At 51.9% G+C, this 18,633-nt stretch overlaps 2 protein-coding genes across 7 annotated transcripts in view; both read right to left on the bottom strand.

The window, feature by feature from the left end:
* Positions 1-34: 34 nt before the first annotated feature.
* Positions 35-7,601, bottom strand: NFKB2 (nuclear factor kappa B subunit 2). 4 transcript variants are annotated; one of them, XM_036264560.1, is made up of 23 exons: positions 7,520-7,601; positions 6,191-6,283; positions 5,848-5,923; positions 5,692-5,732; positions 5,328-5,426; positions 5,097-5,248; positions 4,775-4,881; positions 4,523-4,681; positions 4,155-4,259; positions 3,941-4,026; positions 3,716-3,854; positions 3,346-3,471; positions 3,008-3,217; positions 2,780-2,921; positions 2,303-2,417; positions 1,997-2,210; positions 1,676-1,845; positions 1,475-1,577; positions 1,207-1,358; positions 1,009-1,078; positions 695-867; positions 445-556; positions 37-343 (listed from the first exon to the last, which is right to left on the bottom strand). In XM_036264560.1, exons 2-23 carry the CDS (start codon positions 6,209-6,211, stop codon positions 222-224), a joined length of 2,694 nt encoding a protein of 897 aa, XP_036120453.1. In that variant the 5' UTR covers positions 6,212-6,283; positions 7,520-7,601; the 3' UTR covers positions 37-221. The 4 variants fall into 4 exon arrangements, with proteins under 4 accessions (XP_036120454.1, XP_036120453.1, XP_036120455.1 ...); XM_036264558.1 differs by having other exon boundaries at positions 70-346; XM_036264561.1 differs by lacking the exon at positions 4,523-4,681 and having other exon boundaries at positions 35-346.
* Positions 7,602-14,950: 7,349 nt separating this feature from the next.
* GBF1 (golgi brefeldin A resistant guanine nucleotide exchange factor 1) overlaps positions 14,951-18,633 on the bottom strand; it is a 166,097-nt gene continuing 162,414 nt past the window's right edge. For all 3 annotated transcript variants that reach the window (XM_036265749.1, XM_036265748.1, XM_036265747.1), the window contains 7 exons: positions 17,804-17,954; positions 17,568-17,698; positions 17,262-17,363; positions 16,873-16,986; positions 16,545-16,725; positions 16,268-16,396; positions 14,951-15,802 (listed from right to left, as the gene is read on the bottom strand). In XM_036265749.1, the coding sequence (XP_036121642.1) occupies positions 15,522-15,802; positions 16,268-16,396; positions 16,545-16,725; positions 16,873-16,986; positions 17,262-17,363; positions 17,568-17,698; positions 17,804-17,954 (1,089 nt within the window). In that variant the 3' untranslated portion in view covers positions 14,951-15,521. The remainder of the gene's footprint in view (positions 15,803-16,267; positions 16,397-16,544; positions 16,726-16,872; positions 16,987-17,261; positions 17,364-17,567; positions 17,699-17,803; positions 17,955-18,633) is intronic.

Raw genomic sequence — 18,633 nt, forward strand, 5'->3', positions numbered from 1 at the left:
GCTGGACCTCCTTTTCTCTCCAGTGCTTAGCTTGGGGCCAGGGTAGGACAAGTCACTCAAGGGCTACCATAAGTTGGGGAGGGGGCCAGGCCCCCTTCCTTTCTCATGAGAATCCTTTATTTATCCCAACTGAGGGGTGGGCATGGAGTGTTAAATAAGGACTAGAATAGGTGGGGATGCTGTACAGAGAGGCCCAGAAAGTGGGCTGGTGAATGATCAGTTCAGTGCACCTGAGGCTGGGGGTGCCCGTGGCAGAGCCCTCCTGGTAGCTCAGGGGGTGAGCCGAGCTTCTCGGCCTCCTGTTCCACTGACTGGCTCCCATATGCACTGTCCTCTTTCACTTCTGCTGGGGAAGTAGACAGAAGGATGGGGATAGGGGAGAGTCAAAGCCTTAGGCCACCCACCCTCCAAGCCTAGATGATTTTCTAGGTAGGACCCTTTTACCTGTGCTGGGCAGTTTGTCTCGGGCCTCGGGACTCCTTAGCAGCCTCACTCCTTCCTCTAGGCCCATGTCAGACAGAGCTTCCAGCAGGCCTGCTAAGTCCCCACCAGCCAGCTGGAGAGAAGGAAGAGGTATGAGAACCTGAGTTTAGTTAGGATGTGGGGTCAGGAGCCCTGGGGCCAAGGAAGCACCTGGGATCTGAGACTGGGGAAAGGAAGCTAGGCATGGGAGCAGGGGACAGGGCCAACTGACCTTGTAACTGCGCAGGAGGCTGCTGCTGGGTGAGGCTGTCTTTCGATATGTGTCCACCAGACTGCGCAGCCCCAGCCGTTCTGCCAGCTCTGCCCAGCTGCCCTGAGCTTCTGGCCCATCTAGCAGATGCTCCAAGTTCTGCAGGACTGATTCCTCAAGTGGCAGCTCTGGCCCTGAGCGGGACATACTCACAAATGTGTCAATTGCCTCCAGAGATGGGCACAGGCACAGGCACCATTTTTCTCCCATGGCAGAGGAGAAGAGACCTCTGTGAGCATGGGGTTGGGGGCTGGGAATGAGTGAAGAGATCTCACCTGCAGGGCTGGGTGGGGTCAGGGGCGGTGCCATGGTGTCCTGAGCAGCATTTAGCAGCAAAGTCTTCACCTGGAGAGACAGCCTCAGCCTTGACTACTCCCATCCCAGTCCTTAAGCCCAGGTACTAGATACTTTGGACCCCATTTCTAAGCCCAGACACCCTGTTCCCTGCTACTTCTCGTCCCTGCCAGCCTCACCTTGGTGCTGCGTGTGAGGTCAATAGGTGTGTGGCCCCGGAAGCTGCTTCGCGTGTCCCTCTCAGGCTCCTCAGAATCTGAGTCGCTACCAGAGGTGGGAGGTGAGGGCAGTGGGCACAGGGGCTCCTCATTCTCTGCATGGATGTTAGCACCTAGGGGAGGGAGGTGCAAAGGGAGCCCACATTCAGGATTGCAAAGTGGGGAGCCTGGGAGGTGCCCCTTTTTCTTCTCCCAGTCCTGTTTATATGCCCCTGATGGTGAGACTAACCAGCCTTTAGAAGGAGGCGGGTGAGGGTTGGGGATCCCAGTCCAGCTGCCAGGTGTAGGGGTGTATTTCCCGCAAAGGTGCGAGCATTCACGTTGGCATGGAGCTGTGGGGTGCAAAGGAGTGGTTGATTACAGCACCAACTGACTTTCCCTCTCCCTGCATCTTGACCATCCTTGGTCCCTCTACAGTTCTCATTCCCACCTTGGTGACCAGATGGGTGACCATCCCCAGCTCCTCCATTTCTGTGGCTAAGTGCAGAGCTGTTCGACCCCCCTGCCGCTCTGCAGCCTCCACTTCAGCCCCGTTGTCCACCAGCAGATCCAGGCACTCGGGGCTTCGTGCACGGACTGCCAGGTGTACTGGATATAGCCCTAGGGACACAGGATACTCAGTCTGCAGCTGTGAACCCAATGTGGCCCCATGACAAGCTGACCTTTACACCTTATGTCCACTCTAGGCATGCACCAGTTACCCTCCCTGGTCCCCACCCTTGCCCTGGTCTAGAAGAGGTGAAGAACTCACCCTCAAAGTCTGGCACGTGCAACAGTTGTGGCATGGTGGGAACCCCACTCCGCAGCAGTGCACCCAGCAGGTCAGGGGCACTGGCACCTGCCCGCAGTGCCAGGTGCACTGCAGAGTCTCCATGCCGATCCAGCAATGCCGGGTCTGCGCCTACCTGCAGCAGGAAGCTCACCACGCTGGTCTGCCCCGTGATCACCGCCAGGTGTAAGGGCGTCTGGGGACACAGGCAGAGTGAGCCAGGCCTGCCCCTGGCCAAGACCCACTTGCCTTCCTACCCCTATCCCCTAACAAAAAGGTGCCCCTCACCTGGTGCAGGTGGTTGGTGAGGTTGACCACACTGAGGTGCCGAGCATGATAGATGACATGAGCTATCTGCTCCATGACACTGGTCTGCCCGTGAATAATGGCCAGGTGCAGCGGCCTGGGGATTGGGGAGCAAGACTCTGGCTTAGCAAGCTCAGCCAGTCAGAGCATCCTCTACCCTCAAAACTCCACAGCCTCCATAATTTGCTGCACGGGCCTGTTGAGCCCAGATGTTTCCAAGGGCAATGCAGCACCTTAACTTAATCCTTCCTGAGCACCTTGTCAGGTAGATAAGTACCTTTAACAGTTGACATAACTGGAGTATAGAGAGATTAAGTACCTTGAACAGAACTAGTATATAGCGAGCTCGTACTTGAAAGCGGGTCCATTCAACTCCAGAGCACCCCACCACCCTCCGCGGGATGCCGAGTCCCGAACCCCCACCCTGGAAGCCCATCTCCCCGCCGCCCGCCCACCTACGTGTCTCCATTCTCGTCCTGCGCTGTCAGCAGGTGGCGCTGTCCCGCCAGCAGCGCGCGGGCGTCTGCCGTGATGCCGTAGTCGAGCAGGGCTCGGGCGCTGCGCTGCGCCAGGCCGAACAGGCGCTCATTGTACTCCAGGGCTGGGGGCGACAGGGGGAGTGGGCGCGGGTCAGATCCGCCACCCCACCCCGCCCCCGACCACCTGAATTCCGGGGTGGGGGTATACCTCGCTGCAGCAACTCCTGGGTTTGCGATTTGCCGTGGGAATCTTTGGCGGCCGCGCTTGGTTCTGCTGCTTCCTCCTTAGCATCTCCGCTAGGCGCCCCATCGGCCATCTGCGCCCCGCCACTGCCTCCTGGGTAGCAGCCCATTGGTGCCGCGCTGGACTGGTAGGGACTGTAGGCCAAGGAGGAGGGGAAAAAGCCGAGGCTGCCACCTGTGGAGACAAGCAGCCAGTGGGGAGAGGGCACCAGCCTGAACTCTTCCAGATTACCTCCCCCATAACTTCTCTCCCCTTTACTTCTCCCTGCTCCATAACCCTATGCACCGCCAGCACCTCCTCACCTCCTCCTGCTCCTCCATATCCCCCTGCCGAGCCCCCAGAGCCTCCACCCATGTGGGAGCCACCCCCAAAGGGCTGGGAGAAGGTGGGCAAGGCTTTCCTCCGCTTCCGTTGCACCTCCTCCTTGTCTGGGGGCAGAGGGAAATGAGAGTTAGAACCCCAACTCATGGGCCACTCGAGAGCCCTGTCCCAAGGATGGTAATGACCCAATCCCCTAAAGCCCTCAGGCTGGCTTTTAGGACCACCTTTTCTGGGACCTTCCCCACTCCTAACTTGACTCATGGGTACCCTGATCTAATTCTTGGGACTTTCCAGCCCCCACCCTCCAGCCCCCACCCTCCAGCCCCCTTGGGATCTTCAGGCCTGCTCCACCTTCCACCAGAGGGTAATAAGTGAACTGTTTGGAGTCAGAGACATCTCCCCCACGCTTGCGCTTCAGTTGCAGGAACACAGTTACAGGACGCTCAATCTTCATCTTATGGTAGGGAGGCGTCCGGAACACAATGGCATACTGGACAAAAGGAAGACATAAGGTGTCACTGAGGCCTTGGCGTAGATGGGCCCCCCAGCCCTGGCCAGGGAGTGTCCCTAGAGTACCTGTTTATGAACATCTGTGGGAGAGAAGTCACCAAAGGCCTGCCATCCGTTCTCATCATCCTCATAGAACCGAACCTCGATGTCATCTACAGGGAAGATGGAAGCTTGGCCACAGCTCTTAGTGGAATCTTCAGGGCCATTTGTCCTGAAGTTGCCCTGGCCCCTAATCTTAACACCCAGCATGCTTAGCTCCCAGCATGGGCTCCAGCCTCACCTTTCTGCACCTTGTCACAAAGCAGATAAACCTCATCTCCACCCCGCACAGAGCCAGCTGTCTTGTCCATGCGAGAAATCTTCAGGTTTGAGGCCCCAGGAGACTCTATGGGGGTGGGATATTAATTACTTGAGATGATATAAGAGTCATGCCCTATTTATGGAGCCAAGTGCTTTACAAAAGGAACTACTAGTATCTTCATTTACCCAAGACAGAACCCATACTCAGAGAGGAAAAATTACTTGCTCAAGATCACTCAAGTCATATGTGTCAGGGCCAACTTCAAACCTAGGCCTCTCTGATTCCACAGCCTGAGCTTGCTTCTCATACTCCCTCTGACACCCAGGTTGTGCACCCAAGATACTCACTGCTGTCATGGATGGGCTGGGAGATAACGGGCTTTAGGGGCAGGGAGAAAGAGCCATCACTGGCTCGAAGGAAGGCGGAAAAGCGCAGTCGCACAATGCTCAGATCCATCACCTTCTTCAACTCCTTGGCCTCCTGCTCCAGCTCCCGCCGCTCAGCCTCTGGGCAGTGGGCACAGTGTGACCTCTGGACTCCTCCTCCTTCTCTACTCATTCCATGACCACCACCCATAACTCCCTCCCTCCCCACCATACCAGTAAGGCCCTGGGGCCTGGAGCGGAGTCTCTGCCTCTGAAGTTTTTGTATCATAATCTCCATCATGTTCTTCTTGGTCACATGCAGGACGCCCAGGTTGTTAAATCTGGATGGGGGAGGGAGAGTCAGAAGTATTGCAGGCAGTTCTTTCCTCTTGGGGCACCCATCCCACTGCCAGGGCTCAGCAGCTTAGCCCTACTTCCTCTAGGAAGCTTTTCTACTTGGGACCTTGGGTTCTAGGGCCAACTTAAGTCTCTCCCTAGAGGTGGGTTGGGGCCTAGGACTGGCAGCCAGTGGGGGCCAGGGGTAAGGGGCACCTACTGGGCAGTCATGTCCTTGGGCCCCACAGACACAGCGCAGACCCCCAGTTCCGAGCATTGCTTGCCCACCAGGCTGTGGGCGTGAGCACGAGGCGGGTCACTGTGTGTTACCAGGTCCACCTCGATCTTGGCTGGTCCCTCGTAGTTACAGATCTGGGAGGGTTGAGGGCTGTTAGTAATACCCCTGAATACACTGTCCACTAACTCACCCTCAAGCACCATCCTTGCTCACCTTGACAGTGGGATAAGTCTTCCGGCCCTTCTCACTGGAGGCACCTGGCAGTCCTCCATGGGAGGGGCCTTCACAGCCATACCGAAATCGGAAGCCTCGCTGAAGGTCCCAGAGTAGAGTGACATTGTGACCAGGAGAGACCTGCGCCCCCACTCCCCAGAGCCAGCTATACTCCCTGCCAGCAGTGACCATAATGGCTGGTAGTGTCTGCCTGAACCACAACTACTCTGATCAGCAGCAGCCAACCATCCCAACCCGAAGTGGTTTCTGTGGTCAGCGACCCTCCCCATGGCCACCTAACTACAACTACCTCGTTTACCCCCAAAGCTGTAGCTGTCCCATCCCATTCCTTCCATTCACTTACCTGCTTAGGCTGTTCCACGATCACCAGGTAGGGGCCATCAGCTGGGGACAGAGAGGCCTTGCTGATCCAGGATCTCTGAGCCCATCTCCAAGACAGAAGGCAACCCCCCCTCCCCCCACCTCCCAAAGACAAGGGGAGGTTAGAAGACTTACTAACCTGTTTCTGGGGCAGGCTCCTTAGGCTCCACAATGGAAGGGTTGAATTTGAAATCATCATATCCAATTATGCCATCCTAGTTTGGAGATAGACTGGGGTGGCAGCTGATTCTGAGCCACCCCCAGGGCCCTCCACCTCCCAGCTCTCTAAGCCCTCAGTAATCACCCCCTCTTCTGCTCATGCTCATAAAAGAGCTCCCTTTGGAAGTAGTATGCAGAGAGACAGACTAACCGGCAGACTGAAATAATCTGAGGCATTACAGGTGTAGGGGAGCAGAGGGGGGCAGACAAAGCAGACAAACTGGGGCAGCCGGCCGGCTTTGGAGCCAGGCGGAGTGACTCACTGGGTCGTAGCAATTCTCCATGTCTCTGGGGTAGGCCCGGTTCTGTCTGGTGGCTCCGGCCGGGTTCTCTTTCCCAGAGTTTCAGGCGCCCGCCTTAGGTTGGGGGAAGTGGGGCGGGGGGGAGACACAGATCAGGACCGGAGTGAGGGGGAGAGGGAGGCCCAGGTTTGGGGGAGGGTCGGATCTCCTCCAGCCACCCGTCCGGGTGTGGCGGGAGAGATCCGGTGGAGGGCGAGATCCGGAGCTGGGCTGGGCCGGGCCGGGGAAGGGGCAGGAAAGTTAGAACAGCTTAGGAAAGTCCCGAAAATACCAGGGGGCGGGGCGGGGCTGGAGAGGGCGGGCCTGGAAATGACGCAATGGGCCACGCCCCCGCCGCGGGAGGGGCTCCAGGTCTGCACTAGCCTGGGGACGCTCGCAGCCTCTGTGGACAGAGGGGCAACCAGACTCAGAAAAGCCCCCGTGGGGGTTAGGCTCCCCCCTCCTCCCTCCAGGGCAGGTGCGGGGACTAGAGGGGGTCTTTCAAGGCCTGGGGAGGCTGCTAGTTGAGGGGCAAGACCCGTCTCCCACCCTCTTCCCCTCCCCCAACCCTGGAGCAACCTTGGGATTTTCTACCCAAAGGGAGGCCACGGCTGATTCACCCGGGGGCTTTTGGGGGGACATTCCTGTTGTAGGAAGGCCTCCTCCTCCGAAGGCCTGTAGGCGGAGGCTCTTCCCATTCCGGGGCTCCGGGGTTCTACCCCAAGAACCGGTTTCTTAGGGCCTTGGGGCGGAAGGAGGAAAGATGTCTCCCCCTTTCCACGAAACATCTTCGGCAGCGGCTGATTCTCACACCGCACCGGCTATGGGTGCCCACACTCCTGCCCTAGTCCCATAGCCGTGTATAATACGTGTGTGTCTCCATCACAGGTATAAAGGTGTATTTCAGCCCATGTGCTGGCGTGCGTGTGCAACAGGTGAGCGTCCTTAAAATTCTCAGTGTGGACACACGTCTGAGTTTGTGTTGATAAGTAAGGGCACAGGTGAACATATCTTTGAATTTGTGCGTGAAGGGTATGGCTCCAGGCACCAGTGAACGGGTCAACATGTTTGCGTGTGTATGTGTGTGCGAATCTGAGTACGTGGACGACTTTGTGCACTCGCCGGCATACGTACGGGTCCGCGTGTCTTTGTACAAGAATGTCGACGTGTATCCGAGAGTCTTGTTCGTGTGCGTGCTCTGCGGGTGTGTACATATGCCGCTTTCCAGTCTTGGAGCTCCATCAGTTACGGGTTCTCCTCCCGCCCTTCCCCGTGTCTCGGCCACCCAGAGATCTGAACCCGGCCACTCACCGCGGCGGCGGCTTCGGTTCCGGCTTCTCTCCTGGCCCGACCCACCTCGGACGGGTCGCGACACCTCTCCAGCCACCAAGGCTCCAGCGGGGAAAGCCCCTTTTCCGCCCCCGGGAGGGGGGAATTCCCGTGACGTTTCTGTGCGTCACGCCCCATGCCCTTTCTCATTGGCTGAAAGTTTAACTCCGGACTCCCACAGCCAATCAGGAGCGAGTCAGGCGTGCCTCTTAGGGGGGAAATACTCGCGCGGCGCGGGGAGGGGGGATGATTGTCAGCCAGGCAAGGGCTCTACCGAGTGGACCTGCCAGCGGCGGGAATCGTGAAACGAGCGCCATCCCTCGGCCGAGGGTATCCTCACTCAGGCCTGCCTCAAACAGCTGGCATTTCCCGCTGCTACTCGGCTTTTGCTGTGCTTAACGCTTGGCCACCTCAGAAGCCGGGGAATCCCAAGGGGAAGGTAACCGGCCCCAGCCCTCTGGTCACCCGCCCAGAGCGGGGCCCCGCTGCCGGGAAGAGTTAGGGGAAGAGGAAGGAAGTTGATCTTGCAGTCGGCCCCAGGGCGCCATCTGGCGGCCTCCACGGAGCCTCAAGGAGACTGTAATTAACCCTGTTTCTAACTCATTCTCCCCTGAAGAGACAATCTGGACCTAAAATTTATTCTATAAATAGCAGGTTCATTAGAAGGCCAGAATTTCAGACCTGACTGAGCTCGGGAGCTCTGCGCCTAGAAAGGCTGTGCTCATCCATCCCTGAGATTTGGAATATTTAATTTTTTTTTCTTTATTGATTTTAGAGAGGGAAAGAAGGGAGAAGGAGAGAGAGATAGAAGAATCCATTAGAGAGAACATCGATTGGCTGTCCCCTGCAGGTCCCCCACTGGGGATCAGGCCCACAACCTGGGCATGTGCCCTGACGGGGAATTGAACTGGTGACCTTTTGGCGCATGGTTCGAGGCTCTACCACTGAGCCACACCGGCCAGGCTGGAATATTTGAATTAAAAAGATATCCACAGCCCGGCTGATGTGGCTCAGTGGTTGAGCGTCGACCTATGCACCGAGAGGTCATTGGTTTGATTCCCAATCTGGGCACATGCCCAGTGAGGGGCATGCAGGAGGCAGCCAGTCGATATTCTCTCATCCATATTTCTATCTCTCTCTTTCCCTTCCTCTCTCTCTAAATCAATAAAGAAAAATTTTAAAAATGATATCCACAATCTTAATAGTCCAAACTTTCTCCGATTTAGGAAATTTTCTTTTATACAGTTTCCAATATCTGTTTGTATGCTTTTAGTGGCAGCAGGATCACTATAGGATTTCACAAAGTACTAACTCTGAGGCTGGACATCTCTGCTTGGTAGTTTCTCTTTAGGAGGTACCATGAGTAACCTCCATTCCTGGGTTCCTCCTACCTTAGGCTCACAGTTGAACACAGGCTATTTTTTCAGACCTTTCCTGCAACTTACCCCTGACCTTCTGAATAATGGAATTACAGGTCCACACTAGCTCTGCATAAAGGAAGAGTATTATGGCCCTTGATTTGAGTTCTCTATTTCTTGTTACTCCTTTTTCCTCTTCATGTTGCCCACAAATGGAATGTGCCAGGTACTATATTAAGGTACTTTAGTATAAGTTCTTGTTCTTCCTCCCAACAACCCTAGGATATAAATATTACCTTACTTTACTGATGAAGAAATTAAATCTTAGAGAGGCGTAGTAACACAGCTGGAGAGGGACAGAATGAAAATTCAAAGCCAGTCTGTTAACTCTAGGATGAAGCTCTTTTCTTACAAATTCGTATAAAACATAAAGAGTGCAGAGAATAGTAAAATGAACCCCTATTTACCTATTAGTCAGCTCCAACAATTCCAATGTCGGCCTAGAAATTTTAACTGACTCAAAGTTTACTGTTTACTCAGTTGCTATAGCCTCATTTATCTGGTCTTAAGAAACCTTTTCATTGTTCTACCAATTTCCAACCTAATAATTATCTGTTTGTACATAGCCCTAGCACCTGGCCCAAAGCAGAGACACCATAAACTCATTCTGTTCATTTACTAATAAATAGTGAGGGCCTACTCTAGAAAACAATGTCCCTGTTTGCAGATAAAAATCAAATGGAAGTGTAATGTCAGTTGGTGATAAGTGCTATGGAGAAAAATAAAGTAGGTAAGGGGGTAAAAAGTGATAAAAGTTTTGTATGTAGCAGGCAGGGAAGGCTTCTCTGATAACATTTAAAAAGTGACTTGAAAAAAGTGAGGGAGTGAATTATGTGAATATCTGGAGGCAGAACACTCAGGTGAAGGGACTAGCAGTGTAAAGGTCTGATATGAATGTTTGGCATATTTGAAGAACAGCAAGAAAATTAGAGATAAAGTAAGAATTTTGGATTTTATTCTGAATGAGATGGAAAGCCACTGGCAGGTTTTAAGCAGTGGAGTAAAAATATGAAAATATGCCCTGGCCGGTTTGGCTCAGCAGTTGGAGCGTTGGCTACAGACCAGAGAGTCCCAGGTTCGGTTCCTGCTAGGGGCAGGTACCAAAAAAAAGGATAAAAGAAAAAGAAAGAAAATATAACAGGTTTTTAAAAAGATCCATTTGGTGTCAGTGTGGAGAGTATAGAGATCATGGGACTAGAATGCAGAAGGGTGACCAGTAGACCAGTGGTGGCTTAGACCTGGGTGGTAGAGAGTGAAGACGGTGAGTAGTCACATTCTAGATAGATTTAAAAGATAGAAGTATCAAGCTTTGCTGTAGAATTGGATGTAGACTGTGAGAACAGAGGGGTCAGTTTGGCATAAGAACCTAGAAGAATGGAGTTGTCTTTTAGCCAAGTGAAGACTATTTTAAGGAGGGAGTGATAAACTGTTTACTTGAACTCAAGTTCCTTCTCTTAACTGAAGCCCAGGGGCTGAGGGGTTTTGCTTCCTCAAGGCCATTCAACTTCCAAGCAATGAGCCCTAAGCAAAGGTAAATATCCAAGGGGATAGCCACATTTTTTTTTAATCCTCACCCGAGGACATTTTTCCATTTTTTGTTCAGATAGAGTGGGGGAGGGAGAGAGAGGAAGAGAGAGAGAGAAACACCGACGTGAAAGGGACACATCGAGTGGTTGCCACCCACACAACCAGCCAGGGCCGGGGACAAACTGAAACCGAGGTATATGCCCTTAGTGGGAATCAAACTCTGGTCTCTCTGGACCGCAGGCTGACACTCTAATCGCTGAGCCAAATCGGCCAGGGCGATAGCCACATTTTCTGTCGTTTCTGGCATTTGGGGTGAGGGGAGGTGTGTGTTCTTTGGCGCTAATTCTGTACAGTTTACCCTTGAACAATGTAGAGGTTAGGGGCACTGACACCCCTGCAGTCAAAATCTGTGTATAACTTTTGACTCTCCCAAAACTTAGTGATTCATTCTTTCTGTTATCATTCTTTTTTAACATGTTTTAAAATTTTAATTATTTTTAGCCCTGGCCATTTTGGCTCAGCGGTTAGAGCGTTGGCCTGCGGTCCGGAGAGACCCGGGTTCGGTTCCCGCTAAGGGCATGTACTTCGGTTGCAATTTGTCCCCGGCCCTGGTTGGTCGTGCGGGTGGCAGCCACTCGATGTGTCCCTTCACGTCGATGTTTCTCTCTCTCTCTCTCCCTCCCACTCTATCTGTACAAAGAATGGAAAAATATCCTCGGGTGAGGATTAAAAAATAATAATAATAATAAAATTTTAATTATTTTTAATAATCCTCACATGAGGATATGGTCTTAAAACATTGATTTGAGCCCTGGCCGGTTTTGCTCAGCGGTTAGAGCGCCAGCCTGCGGTCCTGAGAGACCCGGGTTCGGTTCCCGCTAAGGGCATGTACCTTGGTTGCAGTTTGTCCCCGGCTCTGGTCAGTCGTGCGGGTGGCAGCCACTCGATGTGTCCCTTCACATCGATGTTTCTCTCTCTTTCTCTCTGTTCCTCTCTCTCCCTCCCACTCTACCTGAACAAAAAATGGAAAAATGTCCTCGGGTGAGGATAAAAAACAAAAAAACATTGATTTGAGAGAAAGAGGAAGTGAGAGGGGGGGATGGAGGGAGGGAAAAATATGCCGGGGACAAACTGCAACCCAGGTACATGCCCTTAGTGGGAAATGAACCCGGGTCTCTCTGGGCCGCAGGCGAACGCTTTAACCGCTGAGCCAAACCAGCCAGGGCAAACCCACAATCTTTCTGTGTACAGGATGACTTTCCAACCAATTGAGCCACACTATTGACCTAGGACTACTTATTGATTTTAGAAAGAGAGGAAGAGAGAGAGAAAGGAGAGAGAGAAAAACATTGATCAGGTGTTTTATTTATTTATGCATTCATTTGTTGATTTTTGTATGTGCCTTGACTGGGGATTGAACTCGCAACCTTGGTATATATCAGGATGACACTCTAACCAACTGAGCTACTTGGCCACAGCCTGGTATCATTCTTATGTGCTTAAAAAATTATATTCATCCTTGGTTGTGCACATCTATTTAGTTTTCTAGTGAATTCTTAGCTCACTAGGTAATAGCCTGTTTCTTCAGATGCTCAATTTTTTTTTTGCTTTATTTACTTATTTATTTAATTTTTTATCTTCACCGGATTTTTTGTTCAGATAGAGTGGGAGGGAGGGAGGAAGGGAGAGAGAGAGAGAGAGAAAGAGAGAGAGAGAGAGAGAGAAAGACACATTGAGTGGTTGCCACCCATATGACCCAACCGGGACTGGGGACAAACTGCAACCGAGGTACGTGCCCTTAGCGGGAACCGAACCTGGGTCTCTCTGGACTGCAGGTTGACACTCTAACTGCTGAGCCAAACTGGCCAGGGCTACAGATTTTTTTCTTTCAAATTTTTTTTTTTAATCCTCACCCGAGGATATTTTTATATCTATCTTCAGACAGAGTGGGAGGGAGGGAGGGAGAGAGAAACATCTATGTGAGAGAGAGACATCGATTGGTTGCCACCCGCTCAACCCCAACCGGGGCTGGGCACGAACTGCAACCAAGGTACTTGCTCTTGGTCAGAACTGAACCCGGGACTTTTTGGTCCGCAGGCCAACTCTAACCACCGAGCCAACCGGCTAGGGCCAGATGCTCAATCTTTTGTTTCTCATGAAAGGCTACATAAAATTATATAGATAGTACCGACTTACAATGGTTTGACTTAAGATTTTTCAACTTTCTAGTGGTTTTAATGTAATATGCATTCAGAAGAAATCATATTTTGAATTTTGAATTTTAACCTTTTCCCAGGCTAGCGATACACTTGCTATACAATACTCTCTTGTGATGCAGGACAACAGCAGCAAATCACGTGATCACGAGGGTAAACAACCAATACTCTACAGTGTATTCATTGTGTTAGATATTTTGCCCAACTCTAGGCTAATGTAAGTGTCCTGAACACATTTAAAGTAGGCTAAGGTGTGAGGTTTAGTAGGTTAGGTATATTACATGTACTTTCAATTTATGATATTTTCAACTTAAGGGTTTATTAGGATGCAAGCCTGTGGTAAATGAAGGAGCATTGGTGAGTTTGGAGGGTTTCCACCCACCACTTTCAAATTTAGGAATTGTTATAGGAAAGACCATGAGGTTTAGAGAGAGAGAGTCCTGGGGTTGAGTCCCAACTCCTTAACTTCCCAGGGACTTGGTGTCTCTGAAGCCATTGCCTCATCCCTAAGAGTAGTATATACCTCTACAAGGTTGTGTGAACATGCACTTATATTAACACATATAAGTGGCTCCAACAAAGTCACTGCTCCATGGTAGGGTCTCTACCTTTCCTCTTGTTGAAATCTGCTATCCCAGAGTTCTTACAGGAAACATCATTAAGACCAGCATTTCCCTTCAGATTACTACTTTGTCACTTTCCCATAAGGTTTTTGTCACTTCCACATCACCAAGCCATTCTTCCTTGTTGGTCAGAATTAAGACCTGAGTATTAGCTTTTCTTGTAGCTTCCTTTACCTTCTCAGATATAACATTGTCAACAACACAAGGCATGTATATGTCAGCTGATCTTTCTGTAACACAATGAGACTCCCAACAAATGTTTCTTTGCTACCCAGCAGGGAGAGGGTCAGTTTGCAATCACTCCAGCTTCTTTCCTAATATTTGCAGACCAACTGAGGAACACAGACTTATCACATTCCTTTGTTCATAGGATGGTTTTTAGGTTTGTTTGTAGCAGCCAACATTACCTGCTTCCCTCCCCCACCTCCCAGAAACACATGTAAGCTTCTAAAGGCAAAGCCTGTGGGTGAGGCTCAGATGGTAGAACAAACATCATAGCTGTTATCAAGCCAAGGGCTCTAGTGTCTACCTGACTGTAGATCCTGGCTTTTCTGCACTCATACAGAAAAGTGCAGTCATACTGCTAATGTTCCCATGGGCAGGGTTGGGAAACCAGGGATAGTCTGGACTACTTGGGGAAGAAGGTAAGAGGAGCTTCAGGTGTCATATCAGTATTTTTCACATCAAGCTCTTCCCATTTCGAAGTGCCCTTTTCTACACCCGAGGGAGGCAATTACAGAGGTCCAGACTCCCAGCAACATCTACGTGGCTGAGCTGAACAAAGGGAAGCCCCAGATACTAATGATCACATAGCCAACTGGGCCCAAATGAAAAAGGCGAGTGCCCCTAACTCTCCGTGAGGAGGTCAGCTGGTAGTAACAACAGGGTACCACACCCTCCCCATCTTGGGGAAGGGACCATTATGGAGGAGGAAACCAAGATGATGTAGATGTTTCACTTGGGAAAGCTTAATACATAGCATTCTGCATGTCACCCATAGTACCTAAGCGTTGCAGGAGCTACATAGCTTGCCCCATTCACACTACCACCTGTCTTACCCTGATGCAACAGGAAAGAAGGGGGAGGGGTTCTCCAATCATGCTTCAGTGACTGGGATGGATGGAGGCAGTGGGGTGAAAGAAATTGCCCCTCCTCAGTTTTGGGTCAAAACGTACGTCCTGTGCCAATACACACTATCGCAGCTGTGGGCAAGATAGCCCCCCCTCCTATGCCCCATAGGCTCCTTGGTGCTCCTGGACCATGAGGCACATCAGAAGGAAGACTTCTGAATAACTACAGCTCAGCTCTGGTTTCCCTTACCTCAGTCTGTGTTGTCTCAGGTGTCTCCCTTGGAGCAATTAGGGAAGAGGACAATTGCCCAAACCCCTGGCACATCGCTGCTGGCAAGAGTGCATTGCTGTGCTGATGGTGGTCGTTAAGCAGCAGCAGTGGTAAAGGAATCCTGACCTCAGCCCTGGCATCTGGCTGGCTGGTGGCCAGGGGCCACATGAACCAGACTGTTGGTAGCCTCAGTGTCACTTCTGTTCATGCAAGGTCCAAACCCTGGGTATCCTAATAACATGGTGCCCACAAGTTCAAAAAGGAAACCAGAGAGAAAGGCATTGATGTTGGTATTGAGACATTTATTACATCATAAAAAGTCCACTGTTGTCCTGTTTTTCCGTATGTACATGTTCCTGTGGGCAGTCCCCCTGTCCAGCTCCATCTGCCCACCCTCCATGGTGCCAATCAGCTCTCCAAACTGACCAACAAATTAATAAGAGGAAGAACTGGAGAAGGTGGGCAAGGGCTGATGGGTGTGGGGATGGGAGAGGGAAACAAAGTGCAGAGTGGTTGGCTTGGCTCTCAATGCCTGACCACGGGCAGGAGGGGCACACGGGTGGGCACTGCAGAGCTGGCACAGTGATGCCTCCCTAGAACTACCAGGCTGCAGGTGATACCTGAGTGTGCTCTCAGGTTGGACCCCCAAGAATGGAGAGCAGAGGAGGAAGAAAGTCCTACAGCCTGATTGTGGGTCCCAGGAAAGGCTATAAAAGTTCTCTTTTTCAGGTCCCCATACAAGTAGCAATGACAGCAGCTTGGGCTGGGCCTGAAGAGTTTGTGGCCCCTGGGGCAGCTGGAAGAGGGGAGGGGCAGGGACAGCCTGGTAGTCCTGGTCCTGATCTCTGAGGGGCCTGTTTTAGTTGACCTCAGAGGTGGGCATGGGGTCTGTGGGGCGGGGTGTAGCCAGGAGGGGCACTGGTGAGGTGGCTTCAATGAGAGCAGGGTTGAGGATGATGGGCAGAGTCATGGGTGGTACGCCCACCTGCAGTGGGGAGGCCAAGGGTTGCAGGATCAATGGGGGCTGAGTCAGAGGTGGAGGCCCGTCTGGGGTTGGGCTCAGCCTGCTGGGGCTAGATGCCACTGGTGATCCAGGGGAGCTGCTGTTGCCAGGTTGGGGACACTCAGGCTTCTCAAAGTCTATAGGGAGAGCAAGGTGGCTGCAGTCAGACTCCCTCATACTAATCTTTGTTCCTCTTCATTTCCATGGGCAAAATGACTCCTCCCAGGCTAAATAGTTGGGAGTCTCCCTTGAAACTCATTCCAATGCCTTATCTCTATTCTCTACCTCCTTTGCCATACTTCTAGTCAGGTTAATTTTGGTCTGGTCTTTGTTAGGATCCCTGAAGGGCAACCTTTGCACATTCTCCAAGTCTCAGACCCAGCTTTCTCTTCCCAAGCCAGAAAATCTCAAGCAGCTAGCTCATTATAGCTTATTTGGTCCTGCCATTTCTGATAGGAAGAACAGACAAACAGGTTTCTCTGGTTCTCCCCTTCCCCTGGCTCACAGCCCATGCTCAGCAGCAATCCCAAGCTACCCTGGGTCTCCTTGTAGGCATCCTGTTTCCTGCTCAACACCCAACAGGCTGGCCCAGAGGGACTCACCACAGGCCCCCAGTTCAGAGGGCATCTCTGGGGGAGGTGGATGTCCAGATATCCTGGTGTCCACAGCAGTAGGAGTCAGGTGGGCTGAGGCCAGAGGTTTTTGGGCATGAGGCTCCATGGGCATGGGGTCTGGAAAGGGCAAAGAATCTAATTGGCAGCTCTTAGTGCTTTCTTTCAAGAAAAGCCCTGACTACCCACCAGTTTTCCCACCCTCCTAGAGCATAAAGAACTAGTGAGCTCCAGATTCTTTTTGATGAACCTGGGCTCAGCCTCCTACCCTGGATGACAGTCTGCTTGAAGAGCTCATCTCGTAGGTGGGGCAGAAAACAGTCAATACGCTCCCAGGTGATCTCCCAGAGGACTGAGGGGCTGCTTCCTCGGGCATCTGCACTGTGGAAAATCTCCGCTGTGTCCATCACCAGGAGCATGTTCTTCAGAGACTCAGGGATGGCCTCTGACTATAGGTGGCAGTGGGAATGAGAATAGGAAAGAGGGCATGGGAGAATATGGTAAAGAGGAGGGAGCCATCAAGGGGGAAACAGTAAGTCTTCCCAGCAGGTGGGAGAGGAAGCAGGTGGCAGGAGTCAGGCTGAGGTAGAACATACCAGTAAGTCACTGGAGCCTGCATGCATGTACTTGTCCATGAAGTCCAAGATCGTCAGCCAGAGGGCCGCAAAGGTAGAGAGTGACAGCAGTGGAGACAGGTGCTGCAGGAAGACCTATGGCCCGCCGGCCCCTTTCAGCCGAGGGTAGGGTAGGAGCCTTCTATACCCCTCTCCAAGGCTGGGAGGCAAGCCTGCCCTATCTTGCATGGGAATCTTAGATTAGAGATTCTTCTGAATTCCAGAATCCTCCCAGGCCCCTAAGTCCCTCTGATTCTCCATAGCTGGGGTCCTGAGCATCTACATTGCATCTCTAGGTCCTACCAGAAGCCTTGGCTTCCCTTCTTGGCAAGAGGCAAGAGAGTGGGTGGGTGTAGGGTGGTAAGCAGTACCTTAGAAAGCAGTGTGGAAGCCCTCATCCGGGTCTCCTCCATCCCACCCACATCTGCAGGGCTGATGTTCTCCAAGAGCTTGGTCAGTAGAGGAAACAGCACCTAGTGGGTAAATAGCCAACATCTCCTAGCAGGGTCAGCTGGCGGCCTTGCCCCAAGGAAGCCAGGGGCTGGGGTGGATGGGTACTGAGCAGAAGGGGAAGGTATGATGCAAGCTGAGGACTGACATTAGAGGCTCTTCAGGCTGCCTTGCCCTCCTTATCTTAAGGATTTGAACTTTGTGTTAAGACCAGAGGGAAGTACTACCTTGTTAAAACAGGACTCCCATTCCAGAGCATCTAGTTTTTGCAGATCATGTACCAGTAGTGCTCGCTGCAGATAGGTCAGTGCCTGCATCCGCACCTGGCGCCGGGCATCACAGCATAGGCAGGCAATGCCTGAGAGTGAAAACAGGTTTAGGATCCTTCAGGCATCCTGATCCTGGTACTTCCTAAACTCCAGGTTCACCTCTGCCCCTGCCCTGCCTGTTCCCCAAAGTTTACCCTGCAGTAAAGGGCACCAGCAGTGGGCCCACAGGGTGCGTGAATCTGCTTCGATCTTCCGGCCACTTGTCTCCAGGTGGCGCTGCTCCTCTGCCCATGAGCTGTAGATAGAGGCCGCTCGAGTGTGCAAGGTGTGCATCAGGTCTAGCAACTGGGGTCACAGGAGGGGCAGGACATGAGTGGGATTAGGTCTGGTGAAAGCCCACCCCCTACTGTCCCTGACTGAGTCTTCAAGGGAGCCTCCAATACCAATCATGCCATACTTCACCCCTCTCACTGCTCCCTTCTCGACTTTATGAGCTAGTTGCCTAGTCCTGGCCAGTGTTTCCCAAAGTTGAATATTACTCCTACTATAGGAGACTTGAGGAAGGGTGTGAACTAAGAATTTAAAAACATTGAATCACACAGTGAGAAATCTAACTTTCTTTTCAATTCTCTTTCACACCTGATTATAGATAAAACCTTATCATGTTAATCTTATTTTAAAAACAGAAACACACCTAGGCTCAGAGGCTTTGATGGGTCATAGTGTCTGGCCAGATTTAATAATTTGTTTTCATCATTTTTCTAAGGCCATTCTATTTTTTTTTTTTTTTCTTTTATTATCTTCAGATAAAGTGGGAGGGAGAGAGGGAGGGAGAGAGAGAAACATCGATGTGAGAAAGACACATCGAGTGGCTGCCACCCACACGACCCCAACCTGGGCTGGGGGCAACTGAGGTTATGTGCCCCTAGCGGGAACCAAACCCAGACTCTGATCTGCAGGCTGAAACTCCAACTGCTGAGCCAAACCGGCCAGGGCTAAGGCTATTCTATTTAAGGCAATTAAT

This window comes from Molossus molossus, unplaced genomic scaffold, assembly GCF_014108415.1.
Source record: "Molossus molossus isolate mMolMol1 unplaced genomic scaffold, mMolMol1.p scaffold_m16_p_17, whole genome shotgun sequence".
Taxonomy (NCBI): domain Eukaryota; kingdom Metazoa; phylum Chordata; class Mammalia; order Chiroptera; family Molossidae; genus Molossus; species Molossus molossus.